Raw genomic sequence first — 19,432 nt, forward strand, 5'->3', positions numbered from 1 at the left:
GGGATGCTCCCACGTTCAGGGGCCCTTGGAGCTGAGTGGTTTAGACCTTGGGTGGGCGACACGCCTGGACGTGTGGGTATTAGTGCAGGAAGCGCTGGGAAGGCGGGAGGGAGAGGGGGAATCCAGATTTTGGAAGAGCAGCTTTGCCTCTGTAAACAATTTCAAATTTCAGGCTCTGACTCTGGGGAATGACCAGTCCTGTTTACACCGCCAGGTTTCATGAGGAATCTGCCCACTTGTGGGCAGGTGTAGACACTGCGGCTTGTTAAGCCCTTTCTTGGGGGTGGGGGTGGGGTAGCGACCAGGAGCTCTGATTGTCTTTCCTGCTCATCTTTATAGATCTGTCATGTCTACAATGTTTGGGATTGGCACATTTGTGGCATGACTTTTAAAAACCGTCCTGCTGGTACTGGACCTTTTCTGTGGTTGTGAAACTGTCGTTTTGTATTAACTCGTTATTGGATAAACATTTGTATTAAGAAGAATAATCCTGCTGGCGAATGTGGTCGTTTCCAGCGGAGTAGAAAGAACTTAATAAAGATTCAAGATGCCTCACGCTTGCCCAGTTGTCTTTTTAAAAATAACATTGGTCAAAAGTTTTTTTTTTTTTAATAAAAGCTGTTCATTGTAGAAAACTTGGAATATTTAGAAAAATATAAAGGAAAAACTGTATATTGCTATATAACAGGTTATCCTAGAATGCAGTCTTAAAACAGCAAATAACCATCCACCTCTCTTTTGGCTTCTGTTGGTCAGGAATTCAGAATCAGCTTCAGCTGGTGCGGGGAGTCAGCTGAAGGCATATCCAGTCGTATGGTGCTTGGCGCTGGCAGCTGGCTGTGGCCCCTCACTGGGGAGGCTGGCCGAACACCCTGCTTTAAAAGGTAGATCGTGGGACTTCCCCGGCCGTTCAGGGGGTGCAGGTTCAATCCCCTGTCGGGGAACTAAGATCCCAGATGCTGAGTGGTGTGGCCAAGATATGTGTTTTTTTAAGTAGATTTTATTATTATTCAGGGGTGGCGAGGCCAACAGATCAGGAGATGACTGCCACTGAAAAGACAGCTATTCACAGACCCCAAGGGAAGGGGGCGTGCGCGGCCAGGCAGGGCTGCAGTGGGAAGCACCAGGTGGGTCAGGAAGCAGTCGGAGTGGGAGAATGTGGACCACAGCCTTCGCTGTGATTTCCCGGAAGGAATCAGCAAGGCTCTTTTGGTCTTTTCGAACCTTTTGTCCAGACTTTGCCCCAGCTGTGCATGCACACAATTATTTTTGGTTCATCACGATTTCCTGTGTATTGTAGGTCCCAGTGCAAGCGTTGCGGCAAAGGGTTCTCGGGTCCCAGGCCCGTCTTGGTACCTCCCCCAAAATGCTCCCAGGCAGCAACAAATCAAGTAAGCAATGAAAAATTAATCTTCATGGAAATGCCAGACCCAAGCAAGCATTTTGGCTCTTCAACAATATGCCCTCTAGAGGCCACAGTCTTATGTTTATCACGAGGTCATATTTTTGGCTAATGAAATTAATCTTGATTCCTATGTGGTCTGAAACATACTCCCAGTCCCAAGAGCGCTAGAACTTCCAGAGACTTCACCACATGAGGAGTTTAATAATCACTGGGGTAGAAGATTTCTTAGAGCACCCCCCAGCCTAAAATCTGTGACAGTTAATATGATTCAAGTTTCTTTATGACAGACCCAACACTCAAAAGTACTTTGATGTGATCTACTTTAATTGGAAGGACTGATGCTGAAGCTGAAGCTCCAATACCTTGGCCTCCTGATGGGAAGAGCCAACTCACTGGAAAAGACCCTGATGCCGGGAAAGATTGAGGGCAGAAGGAGAAGGGGGCGACAGAGGCTGAGATGGTTGGATGGCATCACTGACTCAATGGACATGAGTTTGAGCAAGCTCCGGGATGATAGTGAAGGATAGGGAAGCCTGGCATGCTGCAGTCCCGCGGGGTTGAAAGAGTCAGACACGACTTAGCAACTGAACAACAACAGAATTTTAGTGTTACTGTTTGTTTAAACACTGCCAGGCTTCATTTCCCATCAGCATGCTAATGACTTTTGAATTTTATTATTATTGTTTTAATTAAAAACTTTCATTGAAATATAGTTGTTTACAATGTGTTAAGTTTCAGTTATACAGCAAAGTGATATAATTTTACACACACACACACACACACGTGCTCAGTCACTCAGTTGTGTCTGACTCTTCCACCCTGTGGACTGGACCCCGCCAGGCTCCTCTGTCCATGGGATTCTCCAGGCGAGAATGCTGGAGTGGGTTTCCATGCCCTTCTCCAGGGGGTCTTCCTGACCCAGGGATTGAACCCCTATGTCTTTTGTTTCCTGCATTGGCAGGCAGGTTCTTTACCACTAGCACCACGTGGGAAGCCTGTATGTATATATATGTATATTTTTTCTCTTTAACATTCTCTTCTATGATAGGTTATTACAAGATGTTGAGGATAGTTCCCTGTGCTGTACAGTGGGTTATGCTAATGACTTTGAGTCGATATTTCCCAACTAAATAGCTCACCCGAGGTACAGATCCCTAGCCCTGAATGTTGGATGTCTACATCAGAATATGTGCACAAACTTCAAACTGAATAGTATCAAGTATTGTATCTCTGCCGTCCTGGTACCCTATACATTACTCTGTAGCTCTGGTAACCCCACATGATCCGTAGACCTCTTGGTGGTCTTCAGTCGCTAAGTTGTGTCTGACACTCTGCAACCCCACGGACTGTGGCACACCAGACCTCCCTGTCCTTGACTTTCTCCCAGAGTTTGCTCAAACTCATGTCCATTGAGTCAGTGATGCCATCCAACCATCTCATTCTCTGTCACCCCCTTCTCCTGCCCTCAATCTTTCCCGGCATCAGGGTTTTTTTTCCCAGTGAGTCAGCTCTTCCCATCAGGTGACCAAAGCTTTGGAGCTTCAGCTTCAGCATCAGTCCTTCCAATGAATATTCAGGACTGGGTTCCCTTAGGATGGACTGGTTTGATCTCCTTGCAGTCCAAGGGACTCTCAAGAGTCTTTTCCAGCACCATAGTTTGAAAGTATCAATTCTTTGGTGCTCAGCCTTCTTTATGGTTCAACTCTCACATATGTACATGACTACTGGAAAAACCATAGCTTTGACTAGATGGACCTTTGTTGGCAAAGTGACGTCTCTGTTTTTTAATACGTCCAGGTTTGTCATAGCCTTTCTTCCAGGGAGGAAGCGTCTTTTACTTTTGTAGTCCTGTTACTCCAGACATTACTCTAGTCCTGACACCCCATACTGAGCTCGCTGGGACCTGGGACCCTTAACTGCAGTGCTTGCCCTTGGACAAACATCTCCTCAAGCAAGGAAATAAAAAGAAACTAAAAGGGCCTAAAAATAATTGCAGTCATGTGCAGGTGGGGCAAATTAGGGACAATCAGATACAAAAAGGCTACAAACCAACTGCCACATCTGAGGTGCTGGGAGCAAAAGCAGGGGCCTTGGCTTGACCCCCACGTGCAGCACCACCAAGGGGGTGGGCAGACCACCCAAGCGGCTCCTCCCGCCAGATGTGCTGATGCTCCCCGACCCTCACCCCCTTGAAGGAAGCAGCCCACGCTCCTTAGAGCGAGCCAGGGCACCTGTGACTTGTGTTCGCTCCTTAGCACGAGTCCCAGGACAGCCTCGCCTGAACTGCTCGTCTGGCCTCTTACCGGCTTCTGTTGATTAAAGGGTGCAAGGACCCAGCGCCTAAGTCCTGGCTTCCGAACCTTACCAGTGCTGCTGCTGCTGCTGCTAAGTCACTTCAGTCGTGTCCGACTCTGCGACCCCATAGACGGCAGCCCACCAGCCTCCCCCGTCCCTGGGATTCTCCAGGCAAGAACGCCGGAGTGGGTTGCCATTTCCTTCTCCAGTGCATGAAAGTGAAAAGTGAAAGTGAAGTCGCTCAGTCGTGTCTGACTCTTTGCGACCCCATGGACTGCAGCCTACCAGGCTCCTCTGTCCATGGGATTCTCCAGGCAAGAGTACTGGAGTGGGATGCCGTTGCCTTCTCCATACCAGCGCCAGAGGTACTAATTGTCAGCCGAAAGCTGTTTAGCAGAGGATGTGGGAAGACAAATAATAACTGCAGAGCTGACGGCTGGTGAGTCCACAGGGAGCCCCAAACCCTGCTGTCTCGGGGTCGTGGTGCTGAGCTCATGGGGGCGGAACCTGAGCCCGAAACCACTCATTTCCAGCCCCTTCTAGGGATGGAGAGGTAACTTCCTCGGTGTGGCTGCTGCCTCCTTCCCTCCCTCTCTCCTGGCCTTTCGATAGCCCAGGCTCTCTGCCCCTGAACCTGCCCTTTGACCTTAACAAGATGTTTTTTCCTTTGGGCGCCTTTGGTTTTTCCCCTAGTCCCGGGACTCTGCTGCTCTCTGGTGGCCACAAAGGGCAGCTCAACGCTCTATTTAACCCCTCAGTTCAAAATTCTGCTCACCGGCCCATGGCGGCAGTTGCAGGAATACAAGTGTTGGTCACTCAGTTGTGTCTGACTCTTTACGACCCCATGGACTGTAGCCTGCCAGGCTCCTCTGCCCATGGGATTCTCCAGGCAGGAATACTGGAGTGGGTTGCCATTCCCTTCTCCAGGGGATCTTCCTGATCCAGGGATCGAACCTATGTCTCCTGCATTGGCAGGCGGATTCTTTACCACTGTACCACCTGGGAAGCCCTTATTCTGAACTGGTGAGTGAATTTCCCAGAAGGAATACAAAGATGAATAAAATTCAGCACTTGTCCTTGAGAAGCTTCCAGCTGAGGGAGGGGGTGAGAAGTTGAGATTGGGTGGAAATCTGTTCATTCCCTTGCTCATTCATTTAACAAGTATTTATGCAGCCCGAAACCTGGGGCTTCCCTGGTGGCTCAGATGGCAAAGAATCCACCTGCTAATGCGGGGAAGGTGAGTTCAATCCGTGGAAGATCCCCTGGAGAAGGAAATGACAACCCACTGCAGTATTCTTGCCTGGGAAATTCCGTGGACCGGGGAGCCTGGTGGGCTACAGTCCCTGGGGTTGCAAGAGTCAGACGTGACTTAGTGACTAGCACGTTTTCACTTACTCTGTGCCATGTGTAGCAGTAAAGAAGACAGATGAGGAGCCGGCCTTTACGGATCTCAAATCCTGCTGTGTGTGTCAAATACACAGATGAATAGTGATGAAGGCCTGTGAAGTAGACAGCTTGTGAGACAGAATGAGCATAGGGGTGACCGCCATGAGAATGGTCAGGAGGTAACAGAACTGTTTGTTTTGGCCGCTCCACACAGTATGTGGGATCTTAGTTCCCCGACCAGGGATCGAATCCATGGCCCCTGCAGTGGAAGCGCGGAGTCTTAACCGCTAGGCCACCAGAGAGAAGTTCCAGAGCTGGGTTTCAGGGAGAGGAAGAGGGCATCGTGCTGGCACAGCAGGACGAGCATTTGGGGAAGAGGACGCAGCAAGGGGAAAGGCTTCAGAAGAGGGAGTGAGCTTGGTGTGTTTGAAGACAGAAGCTTGGCGTCACTGGAGCTCCGTGGTGGAGGGAGAGACCAGGTGGAGCGGTCAGCAGGGCCCCCCTGGAGGAGGGCGTGGTAGCTGGACTTTAAGCTTGAAGAGAAGTGATTCGAGGACTGCAGGACGGGGAGGAGAAATCTCTGATTTGCATTTAAGGAACGTGGTTTGATATAACATGGACTTGGTGAATAAAAAGGTAAAAAACAAAAGTCTGTGGGAGGGAATTCCCCGGTGGTTAGGACTCCGTGCTCTCACTGCCGAGGGCCCAGATTCAGTCCCTGGTTGGGAACTAAGATCCCACCAGCCGAGTGGCAAGGCCAAAAAAAAAAAAGGTCTGTGGAGCACAGAGGAGGGGCATGTGGCCAGGTCTGGGGGCAGGGAGGCCTTTCTGGGTAAGGGGCACTCATTGATCTATTGCTGCGTAACCACGGCCCCAAAACTTAGGGGCACAAGTCAGGAGTGAACATTTATCGTCTCAGGTAGTTTCTGAGGGCTGGGGATTCGGAAGCAGCTTTGCTGGGTGACTCTGGCTGTGTTAGTCACTCAGTCATGTCCGACTCTTTGCGACCCCATGGACTGTAGCCTGCCAGGCTCCTCCATCCATGGGATTCTCCAGGGATGGGTAGCCATTTCCTCCTTCAGGGGATCTTCCCAACCCAGGGATCGAACCCAGGTCTCCTGCATTGCAGGCAGATTCTCTACTGTCTGAGCCACTGTGTGGCTGAGGGTCCCTCAATAGATGCAGTCAGGGTGGCAGCCATGGAGGTTCCTGGGGCTGGGGGACCCACATCCAGGATGGCTCATGCGGGTGGCAAGTTGGTGCTGTTTTGATGGGAGGCATTGGTTTTCTCGCTACGTCGACCCCTCCAGGGTTCCTTGAATGTTCTTCCTCTGGAGGGAATGATCATGGAGAGAGCAAGGGCAGAAGCCACAGCTTTTCTAATTTAGCCCCAGAAGTCACACGGTCACTTTGGCAACATCTTACTGTTTACACAGCTTCGATCTGATTCAGCCTGGGAGGGGACTACACTGAGGTATGAAACCAGAAAGTGTGAATCACTGGGGACCACCGTGGAGGGAAGCAACTACATAAGTAACATCTACTCTGAGTCTTAAAGGATTGAGTAGAAAGCCAGATGATGAAGACTGTGTGAGGAACTGAATTGTGTTCCTTTCAAATCCATATGTTGAGGACTTCCCTGGTGGCCCAGTGGTTAAAAATCCGCCTGTGTGTGTGGATTGATCCTCGGTCCTGGAAGATTCAGCATGCCACAACAAGAGAAGCCACCGCAATGGGAAGCCTGCACGCCCCAGCTCGAGAGTCACTCCTGCTCACACAACTAGAGAAAGCCTGCCCAAGGGCAACGAAGACCCAGTGCAGCACCCCCCAAAAAATACATTTTAAAAATTAAAAAAAAAAAATCCATATGTTGAAGCTATACCCCCCCAGCATCTCAGAATGTGACTGTATTTGGAGATGGGGCCTTTAAAGAAGTGATTAAGTGAAAATGAGGTCATTAGGGTGGGCCCTAATCCAGTCTGACTGGTGTCCTTATAAGAGGAGATTAGGACACAAATAGGAAAGGAGGACAGTGAGGACACAGGGAGAAGCTGGCTGCCTGCAAGCCAAGGGGAGCGGCCTCAGAAGAAATCCCCTCTGCCGGCACCTTGATCTAGGACTTCCAGCCTCCAGAACTGTGAGAAATAAATCTCCACTGGTTAAGCCCCCTGGTCTGTGTTATTTCATTATGGTCACCTGAGCTGAGTACTACAATTGGGAAAGGTGTACCAAGGCAGAGGGGATGAACTGAGCAGACAGAGATGTGAAAGGTGTGTGTGTGTGCGCGCGCACGTGTGTGTGTGTTAGTTGCTCAGTCACGTGCAACTCTTTGTGACCCCGTGGACTTCTTTACTATCTGAGCCACCGGGGATGCTAAGAAATAGCTAACAAATAGTTGGCATTACTAGATCCTGAAGAGCAGGGCCATGGATTTTTCTATAAAGGGCCATATAGTAAATATTTTAGGCTTTGGGGTCTGAAAAGTCTCTGCTACATGAAAGCAGTTTTAGATGATATATAAACAAAGGGGTGTGGCTGGGTTCCAACATAACGTTATTTACAAAAAACAGCAGCTCAGGTTTGGCTCACAGGTGGGAGTTTGCCCCCATCACCCTGCTGAAGAGGGGTGAGGGGAAGGGTAGGCCTTGGGACAGGACGATGGTGAGGAATGCCTTAGGAGGAAAACATAGGTTTAAACCCAGGCTCTCCTTTCAGCGCTGACATTTGCCTCTTCGGGGTCAGAGTGGGGGAGGCTGTGCACATATATGGGGAGTCTTGCCGAGAATATTATTTAATCACACAGTCCTGGCTTCAGTTCCTGGATCTACTTCTAGCTGTTTGACTTGTCTGGGTGTAACAGCATCTGCCTCACAAGAGTTGATGTGAGCTTCAGATGGGATGACCGACATAAAGCCCCTGGCCTAGGGTCCAGCATACAGTAGGTGGTCAATAGATTTCTGTTCCCTCCTCCCCAGTTTCTCCCTAGCAAATCTGGGGTTATGACCATAAAACTTTATACCTCAGTGAAAAAGTGAGAGTCGGTTGGTCTTGTCCGACTCTTTGCGACCCCATGGACTGTAGCCTGCCAGGCTCCTCCATGGACTACTCCAGGCAAGAATACTGGAATGGGTTGCCATTCCCTTCTCCAGTGGATCTTCAAGACCCAGGGATCCAACCTGGGTCTCCCGCGTTGCAGGCAGATTCTTTACTGTCTGAGCCACTAGGGAAACCCTTTTTACCCCAATAGCTGTCACCAAAAAGATTCACTCCCAGGGTTAGAATTCTGCATGTTTTTATCCAGAAGCCACATGAATCCCCCAGGTCTAGACCAAGAGCAGGGCGGTACAAAGAGAGCTGTTTGTGAGAAGCCTTTCTCCAAGGTGAAACCCCAGCTGGAGGACTTGGGCCAAGGTGAGTCTAAGGACACGAGCTTCTTTTAAAACAAGTTACTCAAGGAGGACAGTTGGGCCAGAGCCCCGGCGCTGACCTGACCCCGTTTTGCATCGTTTTAAGCAGAAGAGAGCCATGATCTGATTTGTCGTTTAAGACTCAGGCTTCTAGGTGGAGGACGGATTGTAAGAGAGAGGTGAACCTGCCACTCTTGTCCTCTTTCCGTGTTTTGGATGTTCATATATCAGAGTAACGGCTATGTAGCAACATAAACGCTTCCCATCAGCGCTTGTCTTAACCCAGCTTCTTTGCCTTGGCCTTGTCCGCCTAGGGACTAGAAGGTGGGGACAAAATAGTTTGCTAGCCCCGGCCCCCACCCAGCCTGAGGCCGCCACTTGGCCTCAGAGCTCAGCTCTGGCCCGGCATCTCCTGCATAGGCCCCTTGAGCTGAAGATAGAGGTGAGCTGCCTAGCCCCACGCTTCTCTGCGGCCAGCCCCGCCCACCTTTGCCTTCGAGGCATGTCCATGCCTATTAATTGGTCGGCACGTGGTGCCGGAGCCCGGCACGCCCCCCATCGGCTCCACCCCTCCTTCTAGGCCCCGCCCCCTCCAGGCCTTGTGTGCGTTCATTGGGCGGCCGCGGGAGGACCATAGGCCCCGCCCATCTCTCGTCGCCCCGCCCACTCACGGAGGCCACGCCCCTCGAGGTCTCACGCGCGTCCATTGGGCCAGCGGCTCGTCCCTCGGAGGTCCCGCCCCTTCCCGAGGCCCGCTCCGTGTCTCGGGTTGGTCGCAGGAGGAGCTCGCGCTCCCGTCTTCCCGCCGCCCGCCCCGCCCCCCGCGAGGCCCCGCCCACCTAGCCCCGCCCCCGAGGGCCCGCCCCCGTCCGTTGGGCGGCCGGCAGGAGGCGTCGCGCCATGCGCGGGTCCGGGACACGGGCTCGGGCCAACGGCGAGGGTGGGAGCCGCGCGGGAACGCGGCGGCGGCGGCGGCGGGCTGCGTTGGAGGTGAGTGAGGGGTGCGCGAGGAGCGGCGGCAGGGGTCGCTCCGTGGCGTCCGGGACTCCGGGGCGCGGAGGCTGGCTGGGCGGCGAGTCCCCGGGGCGGGGGGCGCGCGCCGGGGCGGCTGGGCCCGCACGGGGCGTCTCTCGGGCCGCCCAGGCCAGGCTTGTCCGGTTGTCGTGGAAACAGGCGGCTCTCGGGGGCCCGGGCGCGGTTTCGGGGGGCGGGTCCCGCAGGCCAGCTGCAGGGGGTGAGGGCGGCCTGGCCCGAGGGTTCCAGGAGGTCACCTGCGGCCACCGTCCCCTGCGGCCCTCCGAGTCCAGTCCCCCCAACCGCGGCGTTCCCCGAGCTTGTCTCTCTGGCGGCCCCCTTGGAGAGGGGTGCCTGCAGGTGGGCACGGAGCATAGGGGTCCGTCACCCTCTTCTCCAGGGTCGGGGCGACAACCCCCCCCCCCCACGCCCACAGCCTATTCTGGTTTGCCTGTTCACACAGTAGCACGTTCCCCGCTCCTGTGCCAGCTGAAAGCATTGTCTCCCGGTTATTTCTGTACCATTTCCAGCCCCTCGACAAAATAGTGCCTCTTAAGAAAACACGCAGGGCTGGGGCTCCTGGGGACCCCTGCCGAAGAAACAGGATTATCCCATTTCGGAGCCAGTGGGTGGGGCCAGGGCGGGGCTGCAGACCCAGACACCCGGGCTCGCAGCCCCTGGTCAAGTGTTTGATTAATCTGGATTGCTGGAAAGAATTTTCCAGCCTGATTACAGGTGTCTCTGGTTAGTTACAGGTGTCTCCCATTAGCTCGGGCAGCCTCTGGAGTATACTGGAGAGAGGAGACAGTCCTTAATCCCACAGACAGAAAAAGTCAGATGCCTCTCAGGAGGCTAGCACGTCCGAATTAAATCTGATTAAATTATTTTCATCTTTAAAAGTGTGGCTCTGGCCGGAGCTGTCAATGTAGGATTTATGGCTGGTCGGAATCAGACAGAGCCTGTGAATCCACCCTCTTCCTTCCCTGCCCCGGTGGAAATGCTAATGGATCCCACATTGCAGTGTTGGAACAGCCATGTCCCTCCACCCATTCGGTCAGCCCCACACTGACCTCACTCGCTGCTGTGACTTGAGCTTGTTTTCATCAGAAATTGGACTCCTTTCTTGAGAACAAGAGAAAAACATTCTCCAGGAGAAGCAACAGCAGGCGACCTGCAGCCTTGGGCCCCTGTTTCCCCAAGTTTTTGTGAGAAAGAGGAGGGGACTGAGCAGAAGAGGAAAAGGCTGGTCATGCTTCCAAAAAAACAGATCTGGTTACCCCGGGCGTGCTCCGCTCCGTAGGAAACTCCTGCACGCCTCTTGCCCTTTGCAAAAACTCATGTGTCCCATTTTGACAAACAGGCTGTACTCTGCATTCTGTGTGTGATTGTGGGGGAAGGGTGCGTGTGAGCAAGTGGCCACACTCCGTGGTTTCTCCCTGAAGGTGGCCACAGAGGGAATGCCCATGAGGAGGCGAGAGTCTCCTGGTAAAATGGATCCAGCCCATCAGGGTCTGTGTTTACTGGGACTTCTTGGGGCTCAAGAAGCAGTTGCTGAAAGGGAGTGAGTCAGTGTCTCCTACGTTTTTCTGCCCCTTTTTTATTGATGTTGCTAACTTTGCCCCAGAGGAGGGTGGGCTCCCTTCCATGACTCTACACATAGCAGTTATGTGTTTGTGATTTTCTGTTTTTTAATTAAAGCAGAATCATATAGGCTTTAGAACCTGTAAGAACCTTACAGAACTTGTAAAGATGCACCTCCTGGGGCAAAATAGCTTTTTACTTCTTCGTTGTATCTGCTCTGCTCAGGTGCTAAGTCATGTCCAACTCTTTTTGACCTGATGGACTATATCCCACCAGGCTCCTCTGTCTGTGGGATTCTCCAGGCAAGAATACTGGAGTGAGTGGCCTTTCCCTCCTCCAGGGGATCTTCCCGACCCAGGGATCGAACGCATGTCTCTTGCATTGGCAGGCGGGTTCTTTACCACTGAGCCACCTGGGAAGGCCTCTGTTGTATCTGGGGCCTTGTAAATCCCCGCATTTATTACTTTCTGACTTTTCTGTGAGCTGGCCTTCTGCTGAGACACGGCTTCCGCCATTTTCAGCATTGTATTTACTCTCAGACTCAGACATCGTCTCTGAACACAGAGGTTTCCCTGGCAGAGCGCGGGGCTGCGTCAGGACCGTGGGGGCTGCGCTCGAGGTGAGCCGTGTGTCTGGAGGGTCAGGCCCGCTGCGAGCGGGTCTCCAGAGGCACAAGTTGGGAATTTCTGAGGCGGGTGGTGTGGCTCGGGAGGCGCGGCGGTCTGAAGGCACTCGTGTGGTGTGGGAGCCAAAGCTGCGTGCTTGTCCCGGGAGGCCCATCGGAAACGCTCCCATGGTAGGTTCAGTCGGGGCTTCGGACGGGTCTGAGGGGGAGCCAAGCCAGCTCTGGGCTCCGCGGCCTCTGACGGGGAGGACGGAGTCGCTCCTTTCCAGCGGACCCGAGCCGGGAGACCTTGTGCACTCCTCCGCTGAGGACCCCTGGCTGCTTTCAGCAGGTTCAGGCTTCAGGAAGCTGGTCCGCAGCGTGGGGCTCTGCGGTGGTGAGTGTGCGCAGCAGGCTTGGTGGTGCAGGGGGCTCCAGCCCACCCGGTGGGCACATGTGAGCGTTCGGAAGCCAGTCTTTGGGGTGTGACTTTGTCAGGAGCGTTTTGAAGGGTTCAGAGTTCTCTAAGGATGGTTCTAGAGGAACGGAAGGGCAGGTCTACTACTCAGCCTTCGTTCCTATAGCCCTGGGGTCGGGGTGGGGGGTGATGACCTCACAGGCTGTGACTGAGGCCCAGGGGCCAGCCAGCTGGGAAGAACGCGGTTTGATGTTGGTGCCCTGGCCGGGTGCCTCGCCCTCTTTGGGTCCCGCGGTGTGGGCGTGGGTCCTCGTCTTCAGAGGGGCTCCCTAGTCACTTCTCCTACCCGGGGTGGTCCCCTTCCCCCCTGGGAAGCCCCTCCCAGCACCCGGGAGTCAGGGCTGAGGCGATGACCGTGGCGGAGTCCCGTGCTGACACTGGTCTCGGGGGCCGGTGCCCAGAGCTGCTCTCACCAGGGCCGGGCCTGGGTTTCCAGAGCCTTCTAGAAAGTGGACCTGTCCTCTCCAATCTGCCTGCCTAGAGGGGGCGCAGAGTTGGGAGCTGGCTGTGTTCGGGCTCCCCCAGGGTCGTGAGCCCGGAGTTTCTGTGGAGGAGGACATCTTCCTCCTGGAGCCCACCTGGAGCTCGTGGGGGGAGGGCCTGGGACCCCGCTCTCTGGAGTCCTAGGCCTCTGGGGCCCCAAGTGCGTGAGAGTCCTGACTTTATGACTCTCCTCGGCGTCTCAGTGCTGTGTTCTCATTTCCTTGGCACGATGGCCCCTCTAGCCTGGCTTGGGCCCGCGTGCCTGGCTGGACGCCGTGGGTGGACCCCGGCATTCCAGCCCTGCCTCCGCTGCCTCTGGAAGAGCCCTTTTGTGCCCGTGGTGGTCATGTGTCCATTCGAGCGCTGCCGTCCCGGGGAGCAGCTCCTCCAAACCAGGACCGGTCCGCCCGGAGCAGCGTGTTGGGGGCTTGTGTGCTGACCGCGGGCGGCTGTCCGCTCGGCCCGTGTGGCCGACTCTGCCTGCCGGCTGGCTGCACCACCGTGTGCGCTGAGTCTCCCAGAGCACAGGCAGTGCGGCGGGGCAGGTGGCGTTTAGGGGAGCCGCGCCGGACTCCACCCTGGCTCTGGGCGTCTCTTGTCTGCCCTTGGGTGACCTCACGGAGCTTCCTCGTGACAGCTTTCCCTGAAGGGAACCCCCGCCGCTCCGGACCTGCTCTGTCCCCTGCAGTCCCACCGGCTTCAGCCGTATCCTCCCTGTTTGATTCCTCTGAGGTGCCGTGTCCGCGGCTTCTGCTGGGGCAGCAGGACGGCCGTCCAGTCCAGTGAAGTTCTCCCAAGCCTCGTGGGCTCCTGCTGGTCGGTGCTCACCCGCCTTTCGTTTTCTCCCAGGACGCGGCCTCTTCCCTGCCGCTGGCCGGAGCCCTGGGCGCTCATCGGTGAAGACGGGCCCATCATGTTCTATGGGACCCACTTCATCATGTCCCCACCCGCCAAGAGCAAGCTGAAGCGGCAGGGCCAGCTGCTGTCCAGCGTGCTGTCCCGGACCCTGAGCTACAAGTACCGCGACCTGGACGCCCCCTGCTCGGGCCTGGGCGCCAGCGATGACCCCGCCGAGCTGTCCACGCAGCTCTCGGCCCCCGGGGTCCTGAAGGTGTTCGGGGACAGCGTGTGCTCGGGCACCCACTACAAGAGTGTCCTGGCCACCGGCACGTCCAGCGCCCGGGAGCTGGTGAGGGAGGCCCTGGAGCGCTACGCGCTGAGCCCTGAGCGCGCCGCCCAGTACGTGCTATGTGACGTGGTGGGCCAGGCCGGCGGCGGGCACGCGTGGCAGGCCCAGGGCTTCCGGGTGTTTGGCGACAACGAGAAGCCCCTCCTGATCCAGGAGCTATGGAAGCCCCGAGAAGGCTTGTCCCGGAGGTTTGAGCTGAGGAAGAGGTCGGAGGTGGAGGAGCTGGCCGCCAAGGACGTGGACACCATGACGGCAGGTGAGGCGGCGAAGGCGGGGGTGCGGGGGACACGGGGTGTCTGGAGGGGGACAGACGGAGGGGGCTGTCCAGACAGTGGGTGGCTGCTGGTGCCGACTCCGTGCCACCTTGCGGCGTCGTGGGGCAGGGAGGACCTCGGCCCGCACAGGCGGCAGACGTGGTACAGAAAAGCCCTCAGCGTCGGAGGCTCCCGGGGCCTCTCGGGAGCAGGGGGATGTGCACTGCTGGAGGAAGGGGTCTCAGCTGTGGTGCACCGGGGAACGTGCCGGAGCTCGGGGCCTGGGCTGGAGGAGGTGGGTCACTGCTGGAGGCTCGCTGGGTCAGCCTGAGCCCCTGAGGGGGCCGCAGCCTCTGGGGCCTGCAGGCTGGCTGCTCCTTTGTGTCTGGCTTTTATTCACTTGGTGGAAAGAAGCTGGTTATCTTAATGGTAAGCGCCATAAAAAATATATGCTTTTTCAAATGCCGAAAGACTCTTAAACATATCTCGGGTCGTATTTGACTTCTCCTTTGTTTCTTATGAAAATGGTGGCTTTATGAGCAAATGGAGTGGTCTCATGTGGCTCAGAGCAGAGGTCATTCGGAGACCCATCACTTGGTACTGCAGGGTCGGGGGGCTGGAGCCCTTGCTGACCTCCTGTGTGTGTCCCGAGGTGTCTCGAATGCTTGCGTGCTCTGGTCCTCCTCTGGTGCGAAGCCTGCCTTGCACGCTCAGGGTGTGGGGACGAGAGTGTGGCAGGCGGATGGATGGCTGGCGTCCCGGGGCCTGCCGGGGCCACGGTGCCAGCTCCAGGGCCACCACGGGTGGTGGTGGGCGGCAGCGGACCCTGCTACCTCTTCTGGCCTCAGTCTTGTGATCTGGAGGTTGGGTGCTCGCCTCGCAGGGGCCCCAGGGTGCAGGGGTGTGTGCAGAGTTCCCACCTGTGATTGACTGGTTTGTTCTGTGTGGGCCGGGTGTTTTATCACCGATGTTGTGTAGAGTTTCAGGCACCTGGGAGAATGAGGAGCTGCCCAATGAGTAACTGATGTTTCTGGGTTGTTTCTTTTATTGTTTTTCTTTTTTTTAAATTTTAACTTTATCGAAGTAGAGTTAATTTACAGTGTTGTGTTAACTTCAATGTTATTGTTTCCAATTCTCCTCAAACGCTGCGAACGCCCCACCCGCAGGCCTGGCTGCAGGTCCCATGCCGGCCCTGCCCTGCTGCTCCCGAGGCCCCGGTTCCTTACCCGCCTCACTCTGGGGAGGCCTGGAAGGGGCCGCGTCACGTCACATGGGCGGAGGGGGGGTGTTTAGCTCAGTCACCATCCTGCCCAGCATTTCCTCTGCTGGACGGAGAGCAGAGAGCGTGTGGGCTGGGCCGACCCCGCCGGTCCTGTGGGTCCCGGGTGGGCCCTGGGGGGGCCGCTCTGTGTCACAGGGGTGACTGCTTGAGCAGAGAGGGAGCAGGGCAACCATGGGGCCGGCAGCCAGCTGGGCGTGCAGGGTTTTGTCCTGTTCCCCGACCCTATTTAGACCTGTTCCTCTTACACTGTTGAGGTAGGAGAAGGCGCACAGCCTGTTCAACCTGGCGGTGGTTTTCAGAGAGAGTCTGTTGACTTGGGTGGGTCTCACTGACACACTTCTCTGGGCTGGAAGTGGGTTGTGTTACCTGCCCGGAGCAGGCTTCCCGGGCCCCAGGGAGTCGGCCTTTCTGGCCAGCCTCTGACTCGGGTGTGGCCTGGGTGTCCTGTGCCTCCTGGCTGGACCGTTCCCCCCACCAGTGACCACGCCACAGAGTGAGCGCCGAGGACCCTGCAGGCAGGCCCGCCTCATCCAGCCCTGCTCCATGGGGCACAGGCGGCGGAGCTTCACCAGAGCCCAGGACCCTTGTGTCAGATGTCTGGGGATCCTGGTGATACGCAGATGTGTGCACACGCTCACACGCGTGAATCGCACTCTGCACTGTTCCCTCACATAGAGAGCCCGCTGCAGCCCCTGGGTCCCTAGGTATCTCTCATCTCCTAGGGCACCCCAGGGTCCGGGCCCCCCTCCTCGCGATGGCGGGGACTGCAGAGAGACTGAGGAGTGAGGTGCTGCTGTCGGGGGGTGGTCGATGAGCCCCTCTGGCCACTCCTTCCTGGCGGCTTCTGCTCCTGTTCCTAACACCCGCGTCTCCAGAGAACGGGGCACCCCACCTCCCGGGTGGCCTGTGATGAGCCCTGAGATGCTGTTGGTGCCCCGAGTGACCCGAGTGTCCCTGAGAGGCTGTGAGGGGGTGTGAGCTGTGGTGGGCACCCAGACACCTGATTCCCTGCCTCCTTCCCTGAGGATGGGTGACGGTGTGTCTACGCCCTGGGAGTGGACGGTCCACTTCGTTGGGAGAAGGGTGCGAGAGGAATGGATTGCCTGTGTGGACGTGTGTGTGCATGTGTGTAGGTGCGCGTGGATGTGTGTGCATGCGTGTGGATATGTGTGCGCGCGTGGACGTATGTGCATGCATGTGGGTGTGTGTGCGCGCGGATGTGTGCATGCGTGTGGACGGACGTGTGTGCGTGCGCGTGGACATGTGTGCATGCGCGTGGACATGCGTGCATGTGTGTGGATGTGTGCATGCATGTGTGTGCCTGTGTGGACATGTGTGCATGCATGTGGATGTGTGTGCACATGCGTGGACTTGTGAATGTGTATGTGCGCGCACGTGGACATGCATGTGGGCGGACATGCGCCTGGACATGTGTGCATGTGTGTGGGCGTGCGCGTGGACGTGTGTGCACGCATGTGGACATGTGTGCATGTGTGCGCACACATGGACGTGTGTGCATGCGTGTGGACGTGTGTGCATGCGTGTGGATGTGTGTGCACGCACGTGGACGTGTGGATGTGTGTGCGCATGTGGACATGCGTGCGTGCGGACATGCGCGCGGACATGTGTGCATGTGTGTGGACGTGCGTGCGCACGGACGTGTGTGCGTGCATGTGGACATGCGTGTGTGTGGACGTGTGTGCACGCATGTGGACATGTGTGCATGTGTGTGGATGTGTGCGCACACATGGACGTGTGTGCATGCGTGTGGACGTGTGCGCACATGGACGTGTGTGCATGCGTGTGGATGTGTGTGCACGCACGTGGATGTGTGTGGACGTGCGCGCGCACGGACGTGTGTGCGTGCATGTGGACATGCGTGTGTGTGGACGTGTGCGTGGCCATGTGTGCCTGCGTGTACATGTGCACGTGCGCCTGTGTGTGGATGTGAACAAGCACCCGCCTCCCTAGGTGTCAGGTTACTGCAGTCACAGCATTAGTAGTTATTCCCACAGTGTCCTCACATCAGAAAAGCGCCTGTGTGGTGTGCTGGGGCTCATTGGTTGTGCTGGTTTCAGGTTAAAAGCCCCCTCGTGCATCCTGGAGGCTCCAGGAGTGCACAAGGCACCCTTGGGTGACTGGGACGCCCCGCCAGGCCAGGCGGCGGAAGGGGCTGTCTGAGGGCGCTGGAGGAAGAACCCGCCCGGCTCTCTGGGACCGTCCGGCTGTCATCACGCGCCTGTAGCGTGTGCTCGGGCAGTGCTGGCGTATTTTCCGTAAATACTGCCTTTTCCCAGCTGCCAGCCTGCCCACGATTTCCAGAGGACAGCAGCCCCGTGTGGCGTGGGCGGGGGCCAGAGCCGCTCCCGCCTGTTCCCAGAGGCTGGCATCCAGGGCTCGTGCCCTGTGGGGAGGGCTCTGGGCCTGTCCCCTGGAAAAAGGCAGTCACTTCTGCCGACCCCAGGGAGGGGTGTGGGCCGTGTGGTTTTCGTCAGTGGCGAGGGAAGGCGAGAGCGTGGGGTTTGTGTGTGTCCCGGGTCGGAGGCGAGTTCATGAGCTGGGTTCTCACCCACGGCCCCGGGGCACTCCGGGTCAGCAGGTCTCTGCTGTGGGGGCCACTCTGGGCCCGGTAGGATGCTTAGCTTTGTCCCAGCCTCGCCCCCAAGTCGTGACAACCACAGATGTCTGTGGGCCTGGCTGAGTGTCCAGGGGGCAAGTTCGCCCTGGAGTGGGAACCGCTGGTTTGGACCCGGTGGCCTGGATGAGGCAGGAACTCAGCCTGCCGGCCGTGCCCACGCCTCCTGCAGGCACCTGAGGCCGTGTGTCCCAGGGCCCTGCCTGAGGGACTGGGGTGCCTTCCTTGCGGCCTGCCTGGCCTTGTTCCTGTCTGGGAGGCAGGGCCTCCTTGGCTCTGGGCACCCTCTTCGGAGGGAGGCAAGCTGAGAGGGTTTCTGAAGCTGCCGTGTCGTGAGGTTCTCTCTGCAGGACTGTCTCTGCATCAGCCCTGGGCTTGTCCCCATTGCGCTGCAGTGTCTGTGTGGTCTGGCATACAGCAGGAGCTCGTTAAATGCCTGTTTAAGGGTTGATGCAAATTAGAAGGGCACGCTCCTGTAGGTGTTGGCTTCAAGGCGCACCCCAGGCTGCAGGTCTGGGACTGGTTTTCTCTGTGGGGCGTGGGAGGTGGGGGTGGCCTGCAGAGGGCATGGGTGCCCACCAGTGCGGGCTGGGGCTCGAGTGAGGAGGAACGCGCTGCTCTGGCACCGACCGCGGGGCCTGCCAGCCTCCCATCTCCTGCGGGGCTGGCGGTGATGGGCATGTCATCTGAGCAGCAGATTGGGTGTGTGTTCACCGTCCCACCCGGTCCATGGAGGGGTGGACAGGCCTGAGCCCCGCCTAAACTGGGGTGTCCAGGCGTCTGGTGAGACCGCTGCGGTCTCAGCTGCTGCCTGTGCTGTGAATTCTGTCCCGCGTCCCCAGCTTCTGAGTGCTGTCTGCTTTTGACCTTGTTTCTCTCCTGCCACGAACCTGACGTTTCGTAACACTTCTCTCAGGATGAAGGAGGTGATCTGGATTCTTTTCTCCCTTACTGAACTCTCGAGTCTGGAACGAGACTCCCCTTGAGCCTGTTCTCAGCAAGTCATTGTGGGAAACGTTTAGTTTACGTGGTTGGGTAAAAGCAAAACAATGCCCAGCTTTCCCCATCAGTCTAAAACTAGAAAATCGACTGAACCTGAAAGACGTTTTTGAGGATTTCTGTTGTTTATTTCTGGTTGTGCTGGGTCTTTGCCGCTGTGTGTGCAACTTTTCTCTAGTTGCGTCAGGGGGCTACTCTGTTGCGCTGCGGTGGCTTCTCGTTGCAGAGCACAGGCTCCCGGGCACGTGGGCCTCGGGATCTGCAGCACGCAGGCTCGGGAGATGCGGCTCTTGGGCTCTAGAGCGTGGGCTCGGTAGTTGGGGTGCACCGGCTTAGTTGCTCCGAGGAATGTGGTGTCTTCCCAGACTAAGATCAGACCTGTGTGCCCTGCGTAGGCAGGTGGATTCTCATCCATTATAC

The 19,432-nt window shown here is 56.6% G+C and overlaps 1 protein-coding gene across 3 annotated transcripts in view; it reads left to right on the top strand.

The window, feature by feature from the left end:
- Window positions 1–19,432, top strand: part of RADIL (Rap associating with DIL domain) — a 97,781-nt gene that overhangs the window by 16,863 nt on the left and 61,486 nt on the right. For 2 of the 3 annotated variants that reach the window (XM_043455301.1, XM_043455299.1), the window contains exon 4: window positions 13,503–14,098. In XM_043455301.1, coding sequence (XP_043311236.1) covers window positions 13,503–14,098 — 596 coding nt within the window. Of the gene's footprint in view, window positions 1–9,338; window positions 9,484–13,502; window positions 14,099–19,432 lie in introns of those variants that run through there. The other variant, XM_043455300.1, reaches the window with a different exon arrangement.

Source organism: Cervus canadensis, chromosome 32 (genome assembly GCF_019320065.1).
Source record: "Cervus canadensis isolate Bull #8, Minnesota chromosome 32, ASM1932006v1, whole genome shotgun sequence".
NCBI classification, from domain to species: domain Eukaryota; kingdom Metazoa; phylum Chordata; class Mammalia; order Artiodactyla; family Cervidae; genus Cervus; species Cervus canadensis.